General features: G+C 36.2%; 1 protein-coding gene across 2 annotated transcripts; it reads right to left on the bottom strand.

The window, feature by feature from the left end:
* Window positions 1-8,853: 8,853 nt before the first annotated feature.
* LOC143391635 (olfactory receptor 4C46-like) lies at window positions 8,854-9,841 on the bottom strand. 2 transcript variants are annotated; one of them, XM_076844393.1, is made up of 2 exons: window positions 9,830-9,841; window positions 8,854-9,768 (listed from the first exon to the last, which is right to left on the bottom strand). In XM_076844393.1, the coding sequence occupies exons 1-2, from the start codon at window positions 9,839-9,841 to the stop codon at window positions 8,854-8,856; spliced, it is 927 nt and encodes a 308-aa protein (XP_076700508.1). The 2 variants fall into 2 exon arrangements, with proteins under 2 accessions (XP_076700508.1, XP_076700509.1); XM_076844394.1 differs by lacking the exon at window positions 9,830-9,841 and having other exon boundaries at window positions 8,854-9,798.
* Between the last annotated feature and the right edge of the window lie 9,088 nt (window positions 9,842-18,929).

The raw sequence follows: 18,929 nt of genomic DNA, 5'->3' as shown, positions 1-18,929 counted from the left end.
TATTTATATGTATTTATTTTTGGTACCAGGGATTGAACTCAGGAGCACTCAACCACTGAGTCACATCCCCAACCCTATTTTGTATTTTATTTAGGGACAGGGTCTCACTGAGTTGCTAGCACCTTGCTTTTGCTGAGGGTGGCTTTGAACTAGAGTCACTCCTGCTTCCCAACCTGCTGAAATTACAGGTAAGTGCCACCACGTCAGTCTTTTTTTTTTTTTTTCCTTGAGACAGGGTCTCAGTAAATTGCTTAGGGCCTCACTAAAGTTGCTGAGGCTGGCCTTATGATCCTCCTGCCTCAGCATCCCAAATCACCAGCATTACAGGAGTGCACCATCACACCCAGCTTCTAGTCCTAGTCTTTTGAGGACTCTCCGTAATGCTCCAAAGAGGTTGTACTAATTTGTAGTCCCACCAGCAACATATGAGTATGCCTGTTTCCCCACATCCTTACCAACATTTGAAAATTAACAAATTTGAGAATTACTTGTAATATAGAGGGTATGAACCAATGGGATTTCTTATATATTGCTGCTGCAAGTGTGTACTGCTAAAAGAGCCTTAGGAATCATGTGGCTTTATTTAGTGATCTTGAACATATAGGGATGTTCTATTGATACTGGTCTTGGAGATCAGGAATGCATCCTTGTTTCCCTTGTGTTGAAGATTAGAAACCCAAGAAATGCTGAGGCAAGCATAGAAAACAAGTTTTATTTAAGAAAATAGAAAGCCACAGACTTATCTAAAGAGAAGGGGCCCCAGAGCTGGGAGTTCACAGGAGTGGGTGTGTTTTGCTTTTTCATACACCCGAGAACCCTGGCCCCCTTTCAATCTCTGTGTATGTGCCTAAGAGCAGGAAGCACAGGGCATAATCTTTAGGCACTAACTCCTTTTGCCAGGAATTGAATCTTTAGATTTGCTGTTAGCAACCCATTGAGCTGGAAAGTGTGATAACCAGTCACCATCTTCTCTCAACCTCCATCATTCATTATCTATCTACACTGACTGCCTGACCTTGGCCCCCTGCCTCAGTTTGTTGAAGAATGTGACATATCCTGTCCTCGGAGGCCAGGCAGAGCTGCAGAAAGGTTGCTCTTTGGCAATGAAACTGTGGGAGCACTCAGGACAGTGGGCTCATTTTATTGAATTATTCTCTTAACTTTGTGTCCCCACCATCCTCATCTACTTGTCCCCTTACACTATGACTGATAGGTTCAACTCCTACATTCACCTCCAATAATAATTGGCAGATGTACACCTGGAGATGTGTACAGAATGTACAGACAGCATGTACAGATAGAAGACTATCAGAAATATTGAAAAGTGGAAACTACCCAGAAGTTTGAAAACCAATATCAGCAGTGAAGTATCACCAGTTTAAACAGTGGTTCACTTTATGCTTTGAAAATATTACTTGCTGCTCTAAAACTGACATGTTGCTTTCTTCTTCCCAACCTTCCCCCCCCCCCCATCTTCCCTCTGATCCTCTCCTCCCTGTTCTTCTACTCCCTGATCTTCTCCTTCCTAATCTCTACTCCCTATTCTCAGGAACAGAAGTCCTCTGAATCTCCTCCTTAAAAAACCCCTGTTCTTCTGATGGGTGGAATCATAGACTCTGGGACAGGGGTCCCCCATGTTTCTCCTTCATTAGCAAAGCAATAAAATTTCTTTTTTTTTTTTTTCCTTTTTCTCAAACCCGTATCTTCATTATTGGATTGGCACCAAGAATGAGGACCCAGCTTTGGTAACATTAGGAGCATTGCTGGAGCTGAAAGAATGTACCCCAGAAGCAGCAGCTATAGAGATTAGCACTGGGAACCTGTAGGGGAAGCATCTCCAGGAAGAGGGTGACCATATTAGCTGATGTGTGGTGGGAGGTAATTCATGAAGAATATCTGAGAAGGTAGATTTCCTTTGTTTCTTGAAGACAGATTCTCAATTTTTCAGTGGGGATTTTCACCTCATATTCCAGTGTTTTTGTTGTTGTTTATTTGTTTATAGATTAGGACAAAAAGCAATAACTTCCAGTCTCATAGTGGGTTTGAATAAGAATAGTTAGCAGTCAGAGGTAATGGGCCCCAAATGAGATTTAGTCAAGGGCAAAAATAACATATCAGGAAGCTTACTGGAAATAGTAATGGGCACCATGAAGGCCTATTTCAAAAGTAAAAGACCATGACGCTCACCTGTTAGAACACTCCAGCAATCTCCTTTGTCCCAGAGTTGGGTGAAGGGGGAAGGTGGTGTTGAATCCAGATGGGAGTTACAGGAAGGATTTAAACTCAGGCTACAGGACAAAACCAATCGCATAGATACCTTTTCAGTTAACATAGATTTTAATCCATGCTCATACCCCCCAAAGCCATATAAACCCTTAAGATAGCACACCAAAATGGGTTTTTCATGCTCTCTGAACCATTCCTGCATCTTGGGAGTTCTGTCTCTCCTCAAATAAATCCTGCTTGTTTTCTCTTCCCTTACATTATTGCCCATGGATTTTATTCCTTAAATTTATGAGACAAGAACCCAGAAGAAAAAAATGGCAAAACTGAAGCAGGGAATTTAGTCTCATCCCCAAACTCCAGTTTCAGGTTTATTTAACCTTCAAAACAATGAAATATATTATTAGTCCCATTTTGAAGATGAGAAAACTGAGACTCAGAAAAATTAAGTCGTTTATTTCAAAGTAAGAGAACATTTATGACAGTTTAGATTGAAGGTAGATCTTAAGTACTAAACCCTATGTTCAAATATAGGCCAATTGTAACTAGTTTCTCACTTGCTCAATAAATTTAGTAACTTCCAGCTCATTGAGAGTTACAATTAGAGCCTACAATGCATTTTAAGATGCCTTTAGGAAAGTGATATTGATTAATTTTGCTCATAAAATCTTAGATCTACAAATCCACCTGGTGGACTACCACATGTATCTTCTCACTGTTGACCAAATAACATAGTCCAGCTTCATTCCCAAACTTTTTAGCATTCCCAAGCTCTCAATTATTTATCTACTCTAGGGCTTCAACAATAGCTTTTGGTTTCAGCTTAAATATCCCTCCCTTAAGAAAACAGTTGGGCTGTGGGTCAGACATCTTCCTTGACCGCTCAACCCCTACCCCAGCTTAGACCACGCCTTCCTTATACATTCATATGGTACTTTGTCCTTTTTATAGTAATACCTGGTCTTCTTTTAGTGATTGGGTTCTTGCATCATGAAATTAGAGATACCATCTGAACAATGGAGACAGATTCTTGTGGGTTTCAATATTAGCTCAGTCACCTACTCACTTTTTTAAATAATTTTTTTAGTTGTTGATAGACCTTTATGTCATTCATTTTTTTATATGTGGTGCTGAGACTCAAACCCAGTGCCCGACACATGTGAGATAAGTGCTCTACTGCTGAGCCACAACCCCAGCCCAGCCTACTCACTTTTGATCTTGATTAAGCTCCTTAAATTCAATGAGTTTCCATTTCTTCAGCTATAAAGTAGAATTAATAGCAGGACCTCTCACAGAGTTACCTCTTATGATATGTTTAAGGCGGGATGTGGTGGATAACACTGAAAAGTTACTGTAATTCTTTTTTTATTTAATAACACCAGGCCTGGTGTATTTTAGATATTAATGAACACTTGTTGAAAAGAAAAAAGAAAAAAATTTCAAGGTTCTAACTACAGCCTGATAATTTTCCCTGTTCTATACATGAATTCTAAACCTTGTCAAAAATGTCATTCACTGGTCAAAGGAACAGTGGGAGAAAGGAAAAGTGAAACATCACTTGGTTGATAGTTTTGGGGAATGGCTCCTAAAATTAAATAATTTTTCCTAAGGAAAGATCGCAAACATGAGTCACTCACTTGAATCAGACTCATGGTTCTGTAGCATAAGTTTTGAAGGAGTTGAAGAAGCACAGATTGTGAGGGTTTCTGGGCAGAGCTAATCACAAAGGCAATGCCTCTCCCCAGTTCTAGATATGAGGTTCTAGTGAGCTGATGGGAGAAGGAAGGCTCAGTTCCAGGGATCAGAGTATGTGACTGCACAGAGACCGGATACTTTGAAAGAAGGCTAGGATTAGATTCAGGAGTCTTCTCACCAGGGAACTTCTAATCAACTCCTAAAGTCTTGGGAATTGGACTTTCTTTTCTAGCTTTCAAAATGGCTATAGAAATGACCATCACATCCTTAGGACCTTTGTCAGTATTCTCCAGAGAAATGGAACTAACAGGAGATGCTCACAAACCAATAGGAGATTATCTATCTATTTATCTCTCTATCTACTTACCTAGCTGTCTCCCGTTGGTTCTATTTATCTGGAGAATACAGACAAACATATGACCTCAAATAGCTAAAACATTATTTTATTACAATAAAATAAAATAACATAATGATTTACTATAATAAATATGAGGAAAGTATTTATTATTATAAAGAATATATTTCTGTATATGTATTTTATATTTATATATAAAATTGCCACAGTCCGGCTGCAGCAAAATAACCGGGGGGTGACGAACAACTTGTGTACATTGATACAGCAGGAGTAAGAGCCCTTTATTGTAGGACAACAGAGGTATTTATACATTCCACACAGCTTATCTTAATTAACATAAACTAGATACAGCAGTCAACCAATAAGGAATCTCCACACTTAATGGCTCGCTGGCATTACTTCACAAACCACTTCCTCTGGCAAAATGCCAGGTGCCATCCTGACTTGTTTACAGACTCTAACATAAAATATGTATGTATAGGCACACACACTTTTTTATTTATTATAAGAAATTGGCTCATGTGGTTATGGAGGCTGATAAGTTCCAAGATCCACAATTGGCTGGAGACCTAGGAGAGCCAGTGGTACATTTTCACCCCAAGAACAAGTCCTGAAACAGTCAGTGGTATGGTTCCAGTGGATATGCTAGCAGGAAGAGATGGCACTACAGTGCAAACCCAAAGCAGGAAAAAAAAAAAAAAAAAAAAAAAACTAATGTTGCAGCTCAAAGATGTCATGCAGATGGAGAACTTCTTATTCACTACTTTTGTTCTATCCAGGCCTTCGCCTGATTGGATGAGGCCTCTTTTACTGGAAAGGAAGACACATCTTCTGATCCATCTTCATTTATCCAGAGATATAAACCAGAAACTTGTTTCATGCTCGACTCTTCTTTCTCTAACCATCATCTACATCAGGATCTTTTGCTTACGGCTCAGCTCGTATTTCTTGAGCTCTCACTCTGACGGTTAAGTTGCATAGGTGCAGAGCTAGAGCTGGGCACATTCATGAAAATGACTTCAAAGGAGGTGGACTGTAGTAGAGGAAAGAAAGGGTGTGGTTTCAACAAGAGTCAGGTTTCCATTTGGAGCCTTGAGAGCTCTGGAGTATACATTGTGCTGCAGAACAGGCTCAGCAGGAGACAAGGGGACCTTCCTTTATTACCCCTCCATGGCCACTGGGTGGGCCCTGAAAGTAGTGGGCATAATCCTCCCAGTTTCTCTGGTGCAGATGTGCAAAGAAGGGCAGGCCGATGACCTGTTGACAGTCCAGTCACTCTTTTTGGGGGGAGGTGGCGGGTACTGGGGACTGAACTCAGGCACTCAACCACACTGAACCACATCTCCAGCCTTATTTTGTTTATTTAATTTAAAGAGAGGGTCTCACTGAGTTGCTTAGGCCCTTGCTTTTGCTGAAGCTGGCTTTGAACTTGCCATCCTCCTGCCTCAGCCTCCCGAGTCACTGGGATTACAGGCGTGTGTCACTGCACCCAGCAATCCAGTCACTCTTGGAGCCTGGGTGCACTGGCCTAGTGGATGGATTGGAGCTGGATGAACCAATCTTGTCCTCACTGGCAACACCAGACTTTGATCTTTATACCTAAATCTTTATAATAATTTCAAACCATTCTGTTGCCTCTAGTCTCGTCCCCTTCAATCCATTTCCAATACTGCAGCTAGAGTTATCATTCTGAAAGTAAAATGGAATTGTATAAGTGTCCAGCTTGAAACTACTTTCAATGTGTCCTGCTATTAGCATTAAGCTGTAACTCACTCAAGAGAACCATAATCTAGATCCGTCCCTTTCCTCTCTCCAGCTTCTTGTCTCGCTGTTTACCTTAGACAAGCTCTGCATGAATCAAAGTGCCTGCTACATAACAGGTGTTCAATAAATAATTGTTGAGTGAATATCTGCACTCATATCACAGTCATATTGAACTGATGAGCTTCTTGCACACCCTAAGCTGCCTGGCCTTTGTCTTATGTATTCTCCTAGGCATACCCTCAGCTCAGTCCCGTGCCTGTGCACTCTCCTGACTCTGATCCTTTGGGTCCCATAGTTGGTGTTTTTGTTTGTTTGTTTAGGAATCCTTTCCTGATTCCCAAAAGAATGTTTTTGTGTGCCCTTCAACATGCTTTCACAGCACCATATGCTTCCCACGATCCTCCCATTTATATCACTGGGTTGTGATTTCTGTCCTGTTCTGGAAATGTTGTAGCAAAGACTCTCTGTGAAGGCAGGATCTGGGTTTCTTTTTATTCATCACCAAACCTCTGTCAAATATCTGGGTGCCTGATACAAACTTGGCACTCACAATATTTGTTGATTAATAAATGACAGAGGAATGAATACAGTATATTTAATCTGAAATTGCTTTGTGCATAGATAGGCAAATACCACAGTGGATTTCACATTTTTGTATGTCTATAAAGCATCAAAAAAATCATTAATAAATTGAAGGAAGACCAGAAGAGCAAAGGAAGGAGAAAATGAAGAAAGGGAAAGAGAAAGTACTGAGGACTAAAGTGGAGAAAATTCTACTCCATGCTTGAATAATTATATCAAAATAAATCCAAATATTATGCATAATTATAATACACTAATGAAAACATTTAAAAACTGAAAAAAATATTTTTATTTTTAATTGACACATAGTAATTACACACATGTCTGGGTTGCAGTATGACATTCAATACATACATTCAAAATGTAATGGTCAGATCAGGGTAACTGACACATCTATCACCTCAGACCTATATCAGTTCTTTGTGTTAGAAACATCCAAATCTTCTCTACTCCCTGTTCTGAAATAGTGAATTAATTGTTGTCAGCTGTAGTTATCCTACTGTGCTGAAGAACAGTAATAGTTATTCCTCCTCTCCCACTCCACACTGGTACCCATTAGCCATCCTCTTTCCATCCCTCCCTCCACTGTATCCTTCCCTGGTAAAGCTATATTTTTTTAATGGTGTTTAGTAATAAAATGTTGCCTCCAAATAAACTGTTTAGCCAACAAAATATAGATAGCTCATATTCGTAAGAGAAATGATATCTTGTTGAGTGCAGAGAAATATCAAGGTAAAATCTTTGCTCTCATGCTGAAAATTTGCTTCAATAACTTTCTCATTCCTCAGTTTAAGCAAGAGTAAAAAAAAAAATGTGGTTTCCCTGCATGGACTATTAGAATTCTCATTAGAATCTAAATCCAATCAATGTAGGAAGGAATTCCTTCACCTTCCTCACTATTTTTTCCTGTTCTCCACATGTTAATTTATTTTTTATCCTTTATACTTTGGTCCATTTATGAATCATGTATTGTGCACCAGGCTTTGTTCTATCTCATGGAATCCGTTGTAGGAGTTTACGGAATATGATTGTGTAGTTCATAAGTAGAGACTCCAATATGACACTCAGATGCTCTTTCCTATGAGTCGTCATCATCTTTTATGATGGGTCAACTGCAAACTTCAGATTATAGCTGCAATGCAAAATAGATCTGAAGCCAACAAGGAAGTGTGGAATCATGGTGGAGTCTTCATCACTACCCATCAGAGGTGAAAGGGCCCATTGCTTTTATATCCCTGACACAGTTCAATACCACAGTTTCAGAAAACAAGTGATCATTAATTTGGCTACACAAATACAAGGAGTTACTAATAAAAAATTATTATATTTTTTCTTGCCTAATGTGTGTTTCCAATACAGTTCATTGTTTAATAAATTCCAGCTGTTGGAAACAGTGGTTTCTTTTTAGAGTTTATTTAAATAGTAAAGTCAAAAATGATTTCTAGGTAAATCCTAACACAGAAGACAATAATTTTCTCACCCTTGCAAAAGAGTGAAAATAAATCTTTTGCTTTTATTCATAGGGCAACCAGTCCTGAAATGCTTTCTATTTTTAAACATCCTTGTTATGAAACTTGAGAAGTTCTTATCTAAGTGACTGATGATCTGCTTTAAAAAAAAAAAAATGTTCTCACGTTGTTGTTCATGCTTGAATTGGGGCTAAGAATAAAAGTGCATCTGAATAATTTTTTTTAAAATAATTATAGCTGTAATAATTTTCTGATCTTTTTATCTTCATTACTTGGTGGGGAGTATAGGAAAAAGAAAGGTCCAAGAAATCAGTGATGTTTTGGCTCCTGGCTCAACAATATCAATATCAATACTGGGAGTTTTGGTATCTCACCCTTTCTGCTGGTTTCTTCACCAGTAACATAGGAATAATAGCAGTACCAACTGCTTCAGATCATTGCAGAGATTACAGCTCAGCCCTAATATATATTATTTCATTTATTCTTTTTATTGAGTGATTGCTTATATACCCTCATATAAGGATGAAACTGATAATACTAAGGACCAGTACTGTAGAATTTCCCCAATATGAAAAGAATGGCAATGGGTTAGGTTTTCCCATTTTTTCTTGTATCAATTTCTACTCCTTTAAGTTAAGAATCTATAAATCAACTGCATGGATATTTTTTTTCTTTATCCAATAAGTATGTGCTTATCTGAAATTATAAAAAAATCCCTTTTTGGTATATTACTCAGTTGAATCATTGTTGGGTTCCAGACGCATTCTATTTGTCACTTGAAAAAACTCTCCTACTACACAGTTTTCTAATGGCACTTTTCATCTGGGAGTTTCTCAAGGTATAGATTAAGGGATTTAACATGGGAGTTATCATGGTGTAGAATACAGCAACTGCTTTATCAATGGGTAATGTGGCTACAGGTCTCATGTACACAAATATGCAGGGAACAAAGAAGAGGACAACCACTGTGATGTGGGAGACACAGGTGGACAGGGCTTTGCGCCTACTCTCCAGGCTGTGGGTCCTCAGGGAGCGCAGGATAGCCACGTAGGAGACCAGCAGGAGGAGGAAGTTTAACAGGCAGATGAACCCACTGTTGGCAGCAACAAAGAGCCCCAGAGTGTGGGTGTCAGTGCAGACAAGATTGAGCAAAGGGTTCAGATCACACATAAAGTGATCGATGACATTAGGGCCACAGAAGGGTAGTCGGAAGATGAAGAGGATCTGGATGGTTGCATGGAGAAAGCCTCCTGTCCATGCTACTCCCATTAGACGGCCACACGCACGTCGGTTCATGATGGTTGTGTAGTGCAAGGGCTTGCAGATGGCCACATAGCGGTCATAGGCCATCACTGTAAGCAGAATTATCTCAGAGCCTCCAAAGAAATGTTCCCCAAAGATTTGAGTCATGCATCCATTGAACAGGATGATCTTCTTTTCATGGAGTGCATCTACTATCAATTTAGGGGTACTGACAGAGGCATAGCAGGCATCAATAAAGGAGAGATAGGCCAAAAAAAAGTACATAGGGGACCCCAACAAAGGACTGGTAGTAATGGTGATCACAATGAGTACATTTCCTACCACAGAGATGATGTAGATGAGCAAAAACACAGCAAATACGATTTTCTGCATCTTTGGGTTCTCTGTAAGTCCCAGTAGAACAAATTCTGTCACGTTGTTCCTTTTCTCCATTTATTTCATATGATGACTAATTATATTACCTGAAAAATTTATTAATGTAATCATGCATTTATTAAATTTCTCCATTGTAATAAATAATAAATGTCTGAATTATGTTGAGCTGTGAACTCTTGTGAAGTTTTTATTTGATACAGAAAAATATATTCTGAATTCTTGAGGATTACCTAAATTGTCTCCTGGATGAAGACTCTGTTAAGAGTATAGGTTTGAGGAACTTTTGTGAACACCAGGATAAGAGACATCTGTGTACAGTTGATCATTTGAGATGACTTAGAATCCAGCTTGTATTATTAGATCATATACTAGTGGCAGTTAAGTCTTAAAAGGGAAGTAGATGATGATCTTCATGAAAGCAACCTCAAGAATTTTCTCTGTATCTTTATGAAATGGGGGACCTTGGAAGTAGCTAATGTCATAAATGGAAAGAAGACTCTAAAGAAAGGAAAATCCTGGATATTACTCCAAAAAGATGTTTGTGTGCCTTGGGTGAGGTGGTCTGAGGTTCAGGAAGGGAGAAGATGCCAGAGACACGAGCTCATTAGCAGACTCTTTAGAGTAGGTGACATAAGAAGAGGGCAGAGTTGATGCAGATATGAAGGATGTAAGGGCAACAGTGGACATATTCATAATGTTTGTTTTTAAAATCTAACTTTATAAGAGCTGATAATATACCCATTTAAATTGGTTGTGCATGGTATGGCATTGAGTTTTCTTCACACATTATTTCACTTAATAACTGTGTTTGGTATTGTTCTACTGGTTTTGCAAATGAGGCAACAGTCTAGCAGATTAAATGGTATTGAACATAACAACAAGGATATTATTATGTAAACGTGGTGAACACTGAATGTATTCTGCTTTTGTAGTCATTTGCTGGTTCCATCCTCTCTACAATCACTTTTATACTTATTTCCCGAATTAGAAAATAGAAGCACACAAGTTAAAGATTCTGCCCAAGGTCCAGCAGCTTATAAAGGGCAAAGCCAAGGTTAGATCTGAGGTTATTCTTATTTATTTATTTATTTATTTATTTACTTCAAATTTTTAACTTGTCTCCTATAATGTTAGAATTCATACAGTCAGGATGACTGTAACCAAAATGTCAGATAACAATTGTTGGTGTGGATGTAGAGAAATTGTAACTTTCATACATTGCTGATGGGAATGTGAAGTAATGCAACCACTTTGAAAACACTCTAAGTGGTCCTTGAGAAGTCAAACATGGAGGACCATATGACCTAACAATTCTACTATCAGGATACATTCATGAGAAATAAAAACATGTTCATACAAAAACTCGTAAAAAAAAGAATTCATAACATTGAGCTAATCAAATCCTTTTGATGTGATCAATGTAATTATGACTATTTTATTTTGCCTTCACAGGCAAATTTGTATGGGACAATTTTATTAGCAGACACACACATGTTCATATACACAATAACCTCTAAACGCATTCACTGAGTGCTGCATTCAATGAAGAGCCTTTTGTCCTCTCTCCTGGCTCTATTCATCCCTTCTCCAATACCATTCCCAAATTCAGGTCTCCAAATGTTTATTGAAAATATTAAAAAGACTGCACAATTAATGTACGTATATTGGTTTTAGAACCTACAGACTAGATTAGAATCCTAGTTCTGCTACATGCAATTTATTTTATCCAGGTGCATTTCTTGGCACCTTACATTTATATTTTCTTGCCTGTAAACTGAGGATAATGATATACACCTTACAGGTTGTCATGAGAATCGATAGAAGGAACATAGGAAATATCCACCACAGTGCTGTGGCCATATTCAGAACTTGAATTTACTGTTATGAGCATGCATGTACCTAAGATACAGGCAGAATTGACAGTAAAACAATAGTACAGAGGAATATTTAAATACCCGATACACTCAGGAGGAATCGTCTCTAATATTACTCTAAGCCACAGAGACTGATACTATTTACAGCAGTTGATCCCAGGAAGAACTCTTTATTTTCATGATTGGACTAAACAGCTGATGATTTAGGCTACATAGTATTCATATTTAAGTGTTTTACATTTATAAATGTATTGAATTTTGTTTTGTTTTCACAATTCATCTTGATTTATTAAGGAGATGTCTCAAGGCAAATGCATGATACCTGATTTCAGAGAGCTGGACCCTACAAATTGCTTAATTACAAAAGGTTCAAATTTTTTAGCTGCTAAATCATGTAAGTGATTTAACCAATTTGGCATAGGAAAGACATTATTACTTTATGTATATGTGACTACATGACCAATATGATTCCACAACATGTATACTCAGAAAAATGAGAAATTATATCCCATCTATGTATGATATATCAAAGTGCATAAGTGCATTCTACTATCATGTATAACTAATTAAAACAAATAAAAAAGAATTAGGGTGAAGAGAAAAGACTCTATTACTATATTTGAAAATTATTGCAGAAATATGTGTGGAAAGTAAGAATCTTATATCAGCATCAGTACCACTGAAAAACTTACCTTACTCCATCTGAATGATTCTAATGGTGTTTGGGAGTGATCAGGTAGAATCTGAGTTCCTCTTGAAATAAATTTCAACTGGAAAGATAAATCACACTTAGAAACTGTTCATGTAAATTGATATGAACTCAACAGCTATTAACAGAGTATCAGTATACATCTAAGTCTTTTCTTCTAGTCTAAAGCCTCAAAACATTTTCATGGAAAACCTGGCATTTGAATTTTAATATATTTATTTGAAATATTATGGAAAATTGACATTTTGTGCAAAACTGTCTCACAGGGCAAAAGGCATAAAGAGTAGAGGAAATACACTTAGATGAGTCATTCCACTCATGGTGAATCTTGATCTGGAGCTATTAACAACAAAATCTATTTTTTACCTTGCACTGCATAGCCATTTATAAAGGTTTCCACAAAGATTCAAGGACCTTTTCTTATATCTGCGACTTTATCTCCCAGGAATTAATTAGGTCTAGATGGAAAAGCTCTGTCTTAGAAGTATATATTCTGAAGAGACATGGGCATGTTTTGGGGGCAGGGGTGTTTGAATGGGGAATTGTATTCCCTGCCCTTGGAATGCAAGCAGGTCAGTTCTTTCCTGTGTGTGATGTTGGGTTGTTAAAATGCCTGAATGCCACATGGATACAAAGGTGGCATGATTCCAGCATGAGAAACTTGGGTCTGATTTCCCTGTTGACTTGTGTCACAGAAGGAACTTCTGTTTTCTTATCAATATCAAACTTTTTTTTCTGGAAATTTTCCATTGATTGTTTGGAAGTCAGAATAGTGAAGGCAGAAAATAATGGCAGTTATTTTAAAGTATTTTATTCCAAAAGCTGTGTTTCTTCCCCACCATTCCTGACTGTTGAGTTAGATTTAACCAATAAAACCTGTGCATATTTAAATTGTATGACGTGAAGTTTTTACATACATATGCACTATAAAATAATTACCACAAGCAAATTCACTATCAATTTACATAGTTAACACTGTTATTTTTTTATTTTTTGTTAGTGAGACTTAAGATTTACCCTCATAGCTATGAGTGTACCTTTTCCTCATATCCTCATCATTTATTGTTTGTATTCTTGATAATTGTCATCTGAATGGAGTGAGATAAAATTTCAATATAATTTTGATTTGCATTTCCCTGATTGCTAGAAATGTTGAACATTTTTACATATTTTATTGATCATTTTTATTTTTTTCTTTTGAGATTTGTCTGCTTAGTTATTTTTTCCATATTAACTGGGTTATTATTTTTTGTTGTTATGTTTTTGAGTTCTTTGTATATTCTGGATATTAATGCCCTATCTCAGCCACAGGTAGCAAAGATTTCCCATTCTACTCTCTCTTCTCGTTCTTGTTTACATTGCTTGGAAGAAGCATTTTCATTGGATGTTACCACATTACCAAATTGATTTTTTGTTTTATTTCTTGTACATCAGGACTTTTATTAAGAAAATTGGTCCCTTTACCAACACACTGGAGTGTTGGGACCTACCTTTGCTTCTAGCAGTTACAGAGTTTCTAGGTCTTTGATCCACTTGGAGTTGAACTTTGTGCAGTGTGAGAAATAGGGGTCAACTTTCATTCTTCTGCACATGAATTCCCAGCGCCATTTGTTAAAAGGGCTGGTTTCTCCAACAATGTTTTTGGCACTTTTGTCTAATATCAGATAATTGTATCTATGTGAGTTTGTCTCTGACTTCTATTCATTGGTCTTCACGTCTCTTTTGGTGCTAGTACTACGCTGTTTTTGTTACTATAGCTCCGCAGGACAGGTTAAGGTTCAGTAATGTGATCTCTCTGCTTTACTCTGCTTGTTGAGGATTGATTTGGCTATTCTGGGTCTCTTATATTTCCAAATGATTTTCAGAATTGCTTCTTATAGTTCTTTGAAGGATGGCATTGACATTTTGATGAGCACTCCATTGAATCTTATAGCACTTTTGGTAGTATAGCCATTTTGACAATATTCATTCTGCCAATCCAAGAACATGGGAGAACTTTGCATCTTCTAAAGTCTTCTTCAATTTCTTCCTGTAGTATTCTATAGTTTTTATTGTAGAGGTACTTCACTTGTTTTTGTTAGATTGATTCCTAACTCTTTCAATTTTTTGTGGTTACTGTGAATGGGATAGTTTTCCTAATAGTTTTTTCTTGTTCATCAGATTAATTGTTAGAGTATAGGAATATGATTGATTTATGAGTGTTGATCTTGTATGTTGTATACTTGGCTAAATTCACTTATGAGCTCTAGGAGTCTTCTGGTGGAGATTTTTGGGTGTTCTAAATATAGAATCATGTCATCAGCAAACAGAAATTTTGAGCTCTTTCTTTCTAATTTTAATCCCTTGAATTTCCTTATCTTGCCTAATTGTTCTGTCTAGAATCTCGAGGACTATGTTGAATAGGAGTGGTGAAAATGGGCATCCCTGTCTTGTTCCTGTTTTTAGAGGAAATGCTCTCAGTTTTTCTCCATATAGCATGTTGATGGCCTTGTGTTTGTCATATATAGGCCTAATAATGTTAAGATAAGTTTAGTTCTATTTTTTCTAGTGTTTTAAACATGAATGGGTGTGGTACTTTTTCAAATGCTTTTTCTGCATCTATTGAGACAAGTATGTGATTCTGGACCTTAATTCTATTTGTGTAATGAATTACATTTATTGATTTCTGTGTGTTGAATCAAACTTGCCTCCCTGGGAGAAACCCAGGGGTCATGGTGCACTATCTTTTTAATGTGGTTTTGTATGCAGTTTGCCTATATTTCATTAAGAATTTTTGCATCTCTCTTCATCAAGTATATTGGTCTGAAGTTTTCTTTGTCTTTTCCTAGTTTGGGTATTAGGGTGATACTGGCTTCGTAGAATAATTTCGGCAGTGTTCCCTCCTTTTCTATTTCAATAAATAATTTGAGGAGTATTGGCATTAGTTCTTCTTTAAAGGACTTGTGGAACTTGGCTAAGAATCTTCCTGATCCTTTCTTTCTTGGAAGACTTTGGAGAACTGCTTCAGTTTCATTACTTGAAATTTATCTGTTTAATGAAGTTTTCTATATCCTCATGGTTCAATTTGGGTAGGTTATATGTGTTGAGGAATTTGTCCGTATCTTTTAAGATTTTCTAGCTTCTTGGAGTATAAATTTTCAAAATTCTCTCTGATTATCCTCTGAATTTCACTAGTGTCTGTGGTGATATTTCCTTTTCATCTCTAATTTAGTTAATTTGAGTATCTCTCTTTCTCATTTGGTTAGTTTACCTATGGGTTTATCAATCATGTTTATCTTCTCAAAAAAAGCAACTCTTTGTTTTGTTGATCTTTTGTATTGTTTTTATCTCAATTTCATTTATTTTGGCTCTGATTTTAACTATTTCCTATTTTCTACTGATATTGGTTTTGGTTTGTTCTTCATTTTCTATAGTCTTGGGATGTACTTGTTAGATTATTTATTTGTTGTCTATTCTTTTTCTTGCATAAACTGAATTCTATAAACTTTCCTCTGAGAACTGTCTTCACATAATCCCAAAAATTTTGATATGATGTATTACTATACTAATTTACTTTTAAGATTCTTTTATTTCACCCCTTATTTCTGCTGCTATCCATTCATCATTCAAAAGTGTACTATTTAATCTCCAGGTGTGAGAGTGGTTTCTATTTTTCATTTATCATTGATTTCTGGTTTTATTCTATTATTATCCGATAGAATGAATATATTATCTCAATTATTTTGTGTTTGCTAAGATTTTTCTTTGTAACCTAAAATATGGTCATTTTAGACAATGTTCCTGTGTTTCTTAGGAGAAAGTGAATTTAGTTCTTGATGGATGAAATATGTGTTTTTAAGTCTAAACTATTAATTTTATTGCTTATATGTTTATTTTTATTGGTCCTCCTTGGTTATACATGATAGTAGAATACATTTTGATAGAATTATACCAGCATGGAATATATCTTATTCTAATTACAACCTCAATCTTGTAGGTGGGCACAGTGGTGGGATTCACTTAGGTATTTTCATGTTTTATAGAAAAATTGTTAGATTTATTGTAATGTCTTTCCCATTCCTATCTCACTCCCTTCCCTTCATTCCTCTTTGTCTAATCTACTGAACTTCTCTTGTTACCCTCTCCTCCTTGATTATAGTTTAGCTTCCACATATCAGAAAAAACATTTGACCTTTGGTTTGGGGGGCTTGGTTTATTTCACTTAGCATGATAATCTACAGATCCATCCATTTACTGGCAAATGTCATAAGGTCAGTTTTCTTTATGGCTGAGTAATATTTCATCGTGTGTATGTAGCACAATTTCTTTATCCATTTATCTATTGATGGGCATCTATGTTGGCTCCATAGTTTAGTTATTGTGAATTAAGCTGCTGAAAATATTGATGTGCCTGTGTCACTGTAGTATGTTGATTTTAAATCCTTTGGGCATGTTCCAAGGAGTGGGATATATAAGTTGAATAGTTGTTCCATCCCTAGTTTTTTGAGGATTCTCCATACTGCTTTCCAGAGGGGTTGCACCAATCTGTTGTCCCACCAACAATGTATGAGAGTTCCCTTTCCCCCCTAGTCTCACCAACATTTGTTATTATTACTTGTATTCCTGATAGTTGCCATTCTGATAGGAGATGAAATCTCAGTGTAGTTTTAATTTGCATTTCTCTAATTGCTATAGATGTTTAACATTTTTATATATATGTGGACCATTCATATTTCTTCATTTGAAAATGGTCTGTTCTGATCCTTTGCCCCTTTACTGATTGGGCTATTGCTTTGGTGTTAAGTTTTTTTGAGTTCTGTGTATAATCTGGAGATTCATGGTCTGTCTGAGGTGCAGGTGGCAAAGAATTTTTCCCATTCTGTAAGCTCTCTCTTCATGGACTTGATTGTTTCCTTTGCTGTGAAGAAGCTTTTTAGTTTGATGCCATTCCATTTATTAATTTTTGTGTTTAAAAGTGGAGTCTTATTTTAAAAAAAAATCAGTTCCTGAGCCAAAATGTTGGACCTAAATTTTCTTCTAGTATGTGAGGCTTTTCTGGTCTAATTCCTAGTTATTTGATACACTTAGAGTTGATTTTTGTGTGAGTTGAGTGATAACTTTCATTCTATTACATATGGATTTACAGTTTTCCTAGAACTACTTGTTGAAGAGGTTATCTTTTCTCCAGTGTAATTGTATTTTTTAGTTGTGTAGAATATTTACTCATTTCTGGATGATTTATCTAGTGTTGACAGAGATGTATTAACATGACCCATTATTATTGTATTTTGGTTTATTTGATTCTTAATATTTAGAAGGGTTTGTTTTATGTATGTAAATGCAACATTATTTGGGGAGTAAATATTTATAATCCTTATATCTTATTTAATGTTTCTCTTAAGAAGTATGAAGTGAAATTCTTTGTCTTGATTTATTTTGGCTTGAAATCTACTTCCTGTATATACTAATATAGAAGGTAAACAGTCTAAACTCTTCAATCAAAAGACATAGGTTGGAAAATTGGATTAAAGAACACTACATAACAATATGCTGTCTGCAAGACAGTCATGTCACAGGCAAAGGCATACACAGATGGAAGGTGAAATGATGGGAAAAGACATACCATACAAATTGCATTTGTAAGCAAGCAGAAATAGTTACTCTCACATTGAGTTGACTTTTGTGTATAGGGGTTATCTATATATCTCTTTATGTGCCAGTACTATACTATTTAGATTACTGTAACCTTGTAATATATCCTGAAATACAAATGTACAATATCTGATGGTTATTTCTTCTTACTAAAGATTTACTTGGATAGTTTATTTTTTCTATGGTTCAGTGTGATTTTTTTTAAAAAAATTAATATACAGAATGTCATTGGCATTTCTATGGGATTGCATTGACTTGGATATTATGAACATTTTAACAGAATAATTCTTGCAATTTATAAAACTTGTAACATTTTTGTTTGTCCTTGTCTTTTTTATTTTTTCATCAATATTTTATAATTTTAGTGTATAAATATTTTATATTTTAACATTATTATTAAGTAGGCTTTGTAGTACAGAGAATTAAACTTTCTTCATTTCCTTTATAAAAACTACTTGTTTGTGTATAAAAATGTGACTTTTTCCCTTTACTTTTTATCCTGCAAACTCCACTGAATTGATGTTTTGGTTCTCACAGCTTTTGTGTGTGTGTGTGTGTGTGTGTGTGTGTGTGTGTGTTTGGATATGGTTGGTGGTAGTGGTGAATCCATAGGTATTTCAATGTATGTGGTCATATCCTTTGCAAACTGAGATAATTTTAGTTCTTTCTTTCATATTTAGGTGTCTTTTACTTCTTTTTTTTTTTTCTAAGACGTCCTGTGCTGTATTGAATAGAATCAGCAAGAATGGGTATCTTTGAATTATAGGAGATCTAGAGGGAAAATTGTTAATTTGACCTTGTTGATCTTAATGTTAGATCTAGGCTTTTCATATATGACTTTTATTGTTTGAGGTAGATTCCTTCCTATATATATTGTTGAGAGAACTTCCCCCTCATGATTGGCATTTCTTCAGGTTCTTTTCCTGTGTCTATTGAGATGATTTTGTTGTTGTTAATGTGGTGTATCACATTGATTGATATTTGTATGT

This window comes from Callospermophilus lateralis, chromosome 2, assembly GCF_048772815.1.
Source record: "Callospermophilus lateralis isolate mCalLat2 chromosome 2, mCalLat2.hap1, whole genome shotgun sequence".
Classification (NCBI taxonomy): Eukaryota; Metazoa; Chordata; class Mammalia; order Rodentia; family Sciuridae; genus Callospermophilus; species Callospermophilus lateralis.
This window is presented reverse-complemented; position numbering and strand designations above follow the sequence as displayed.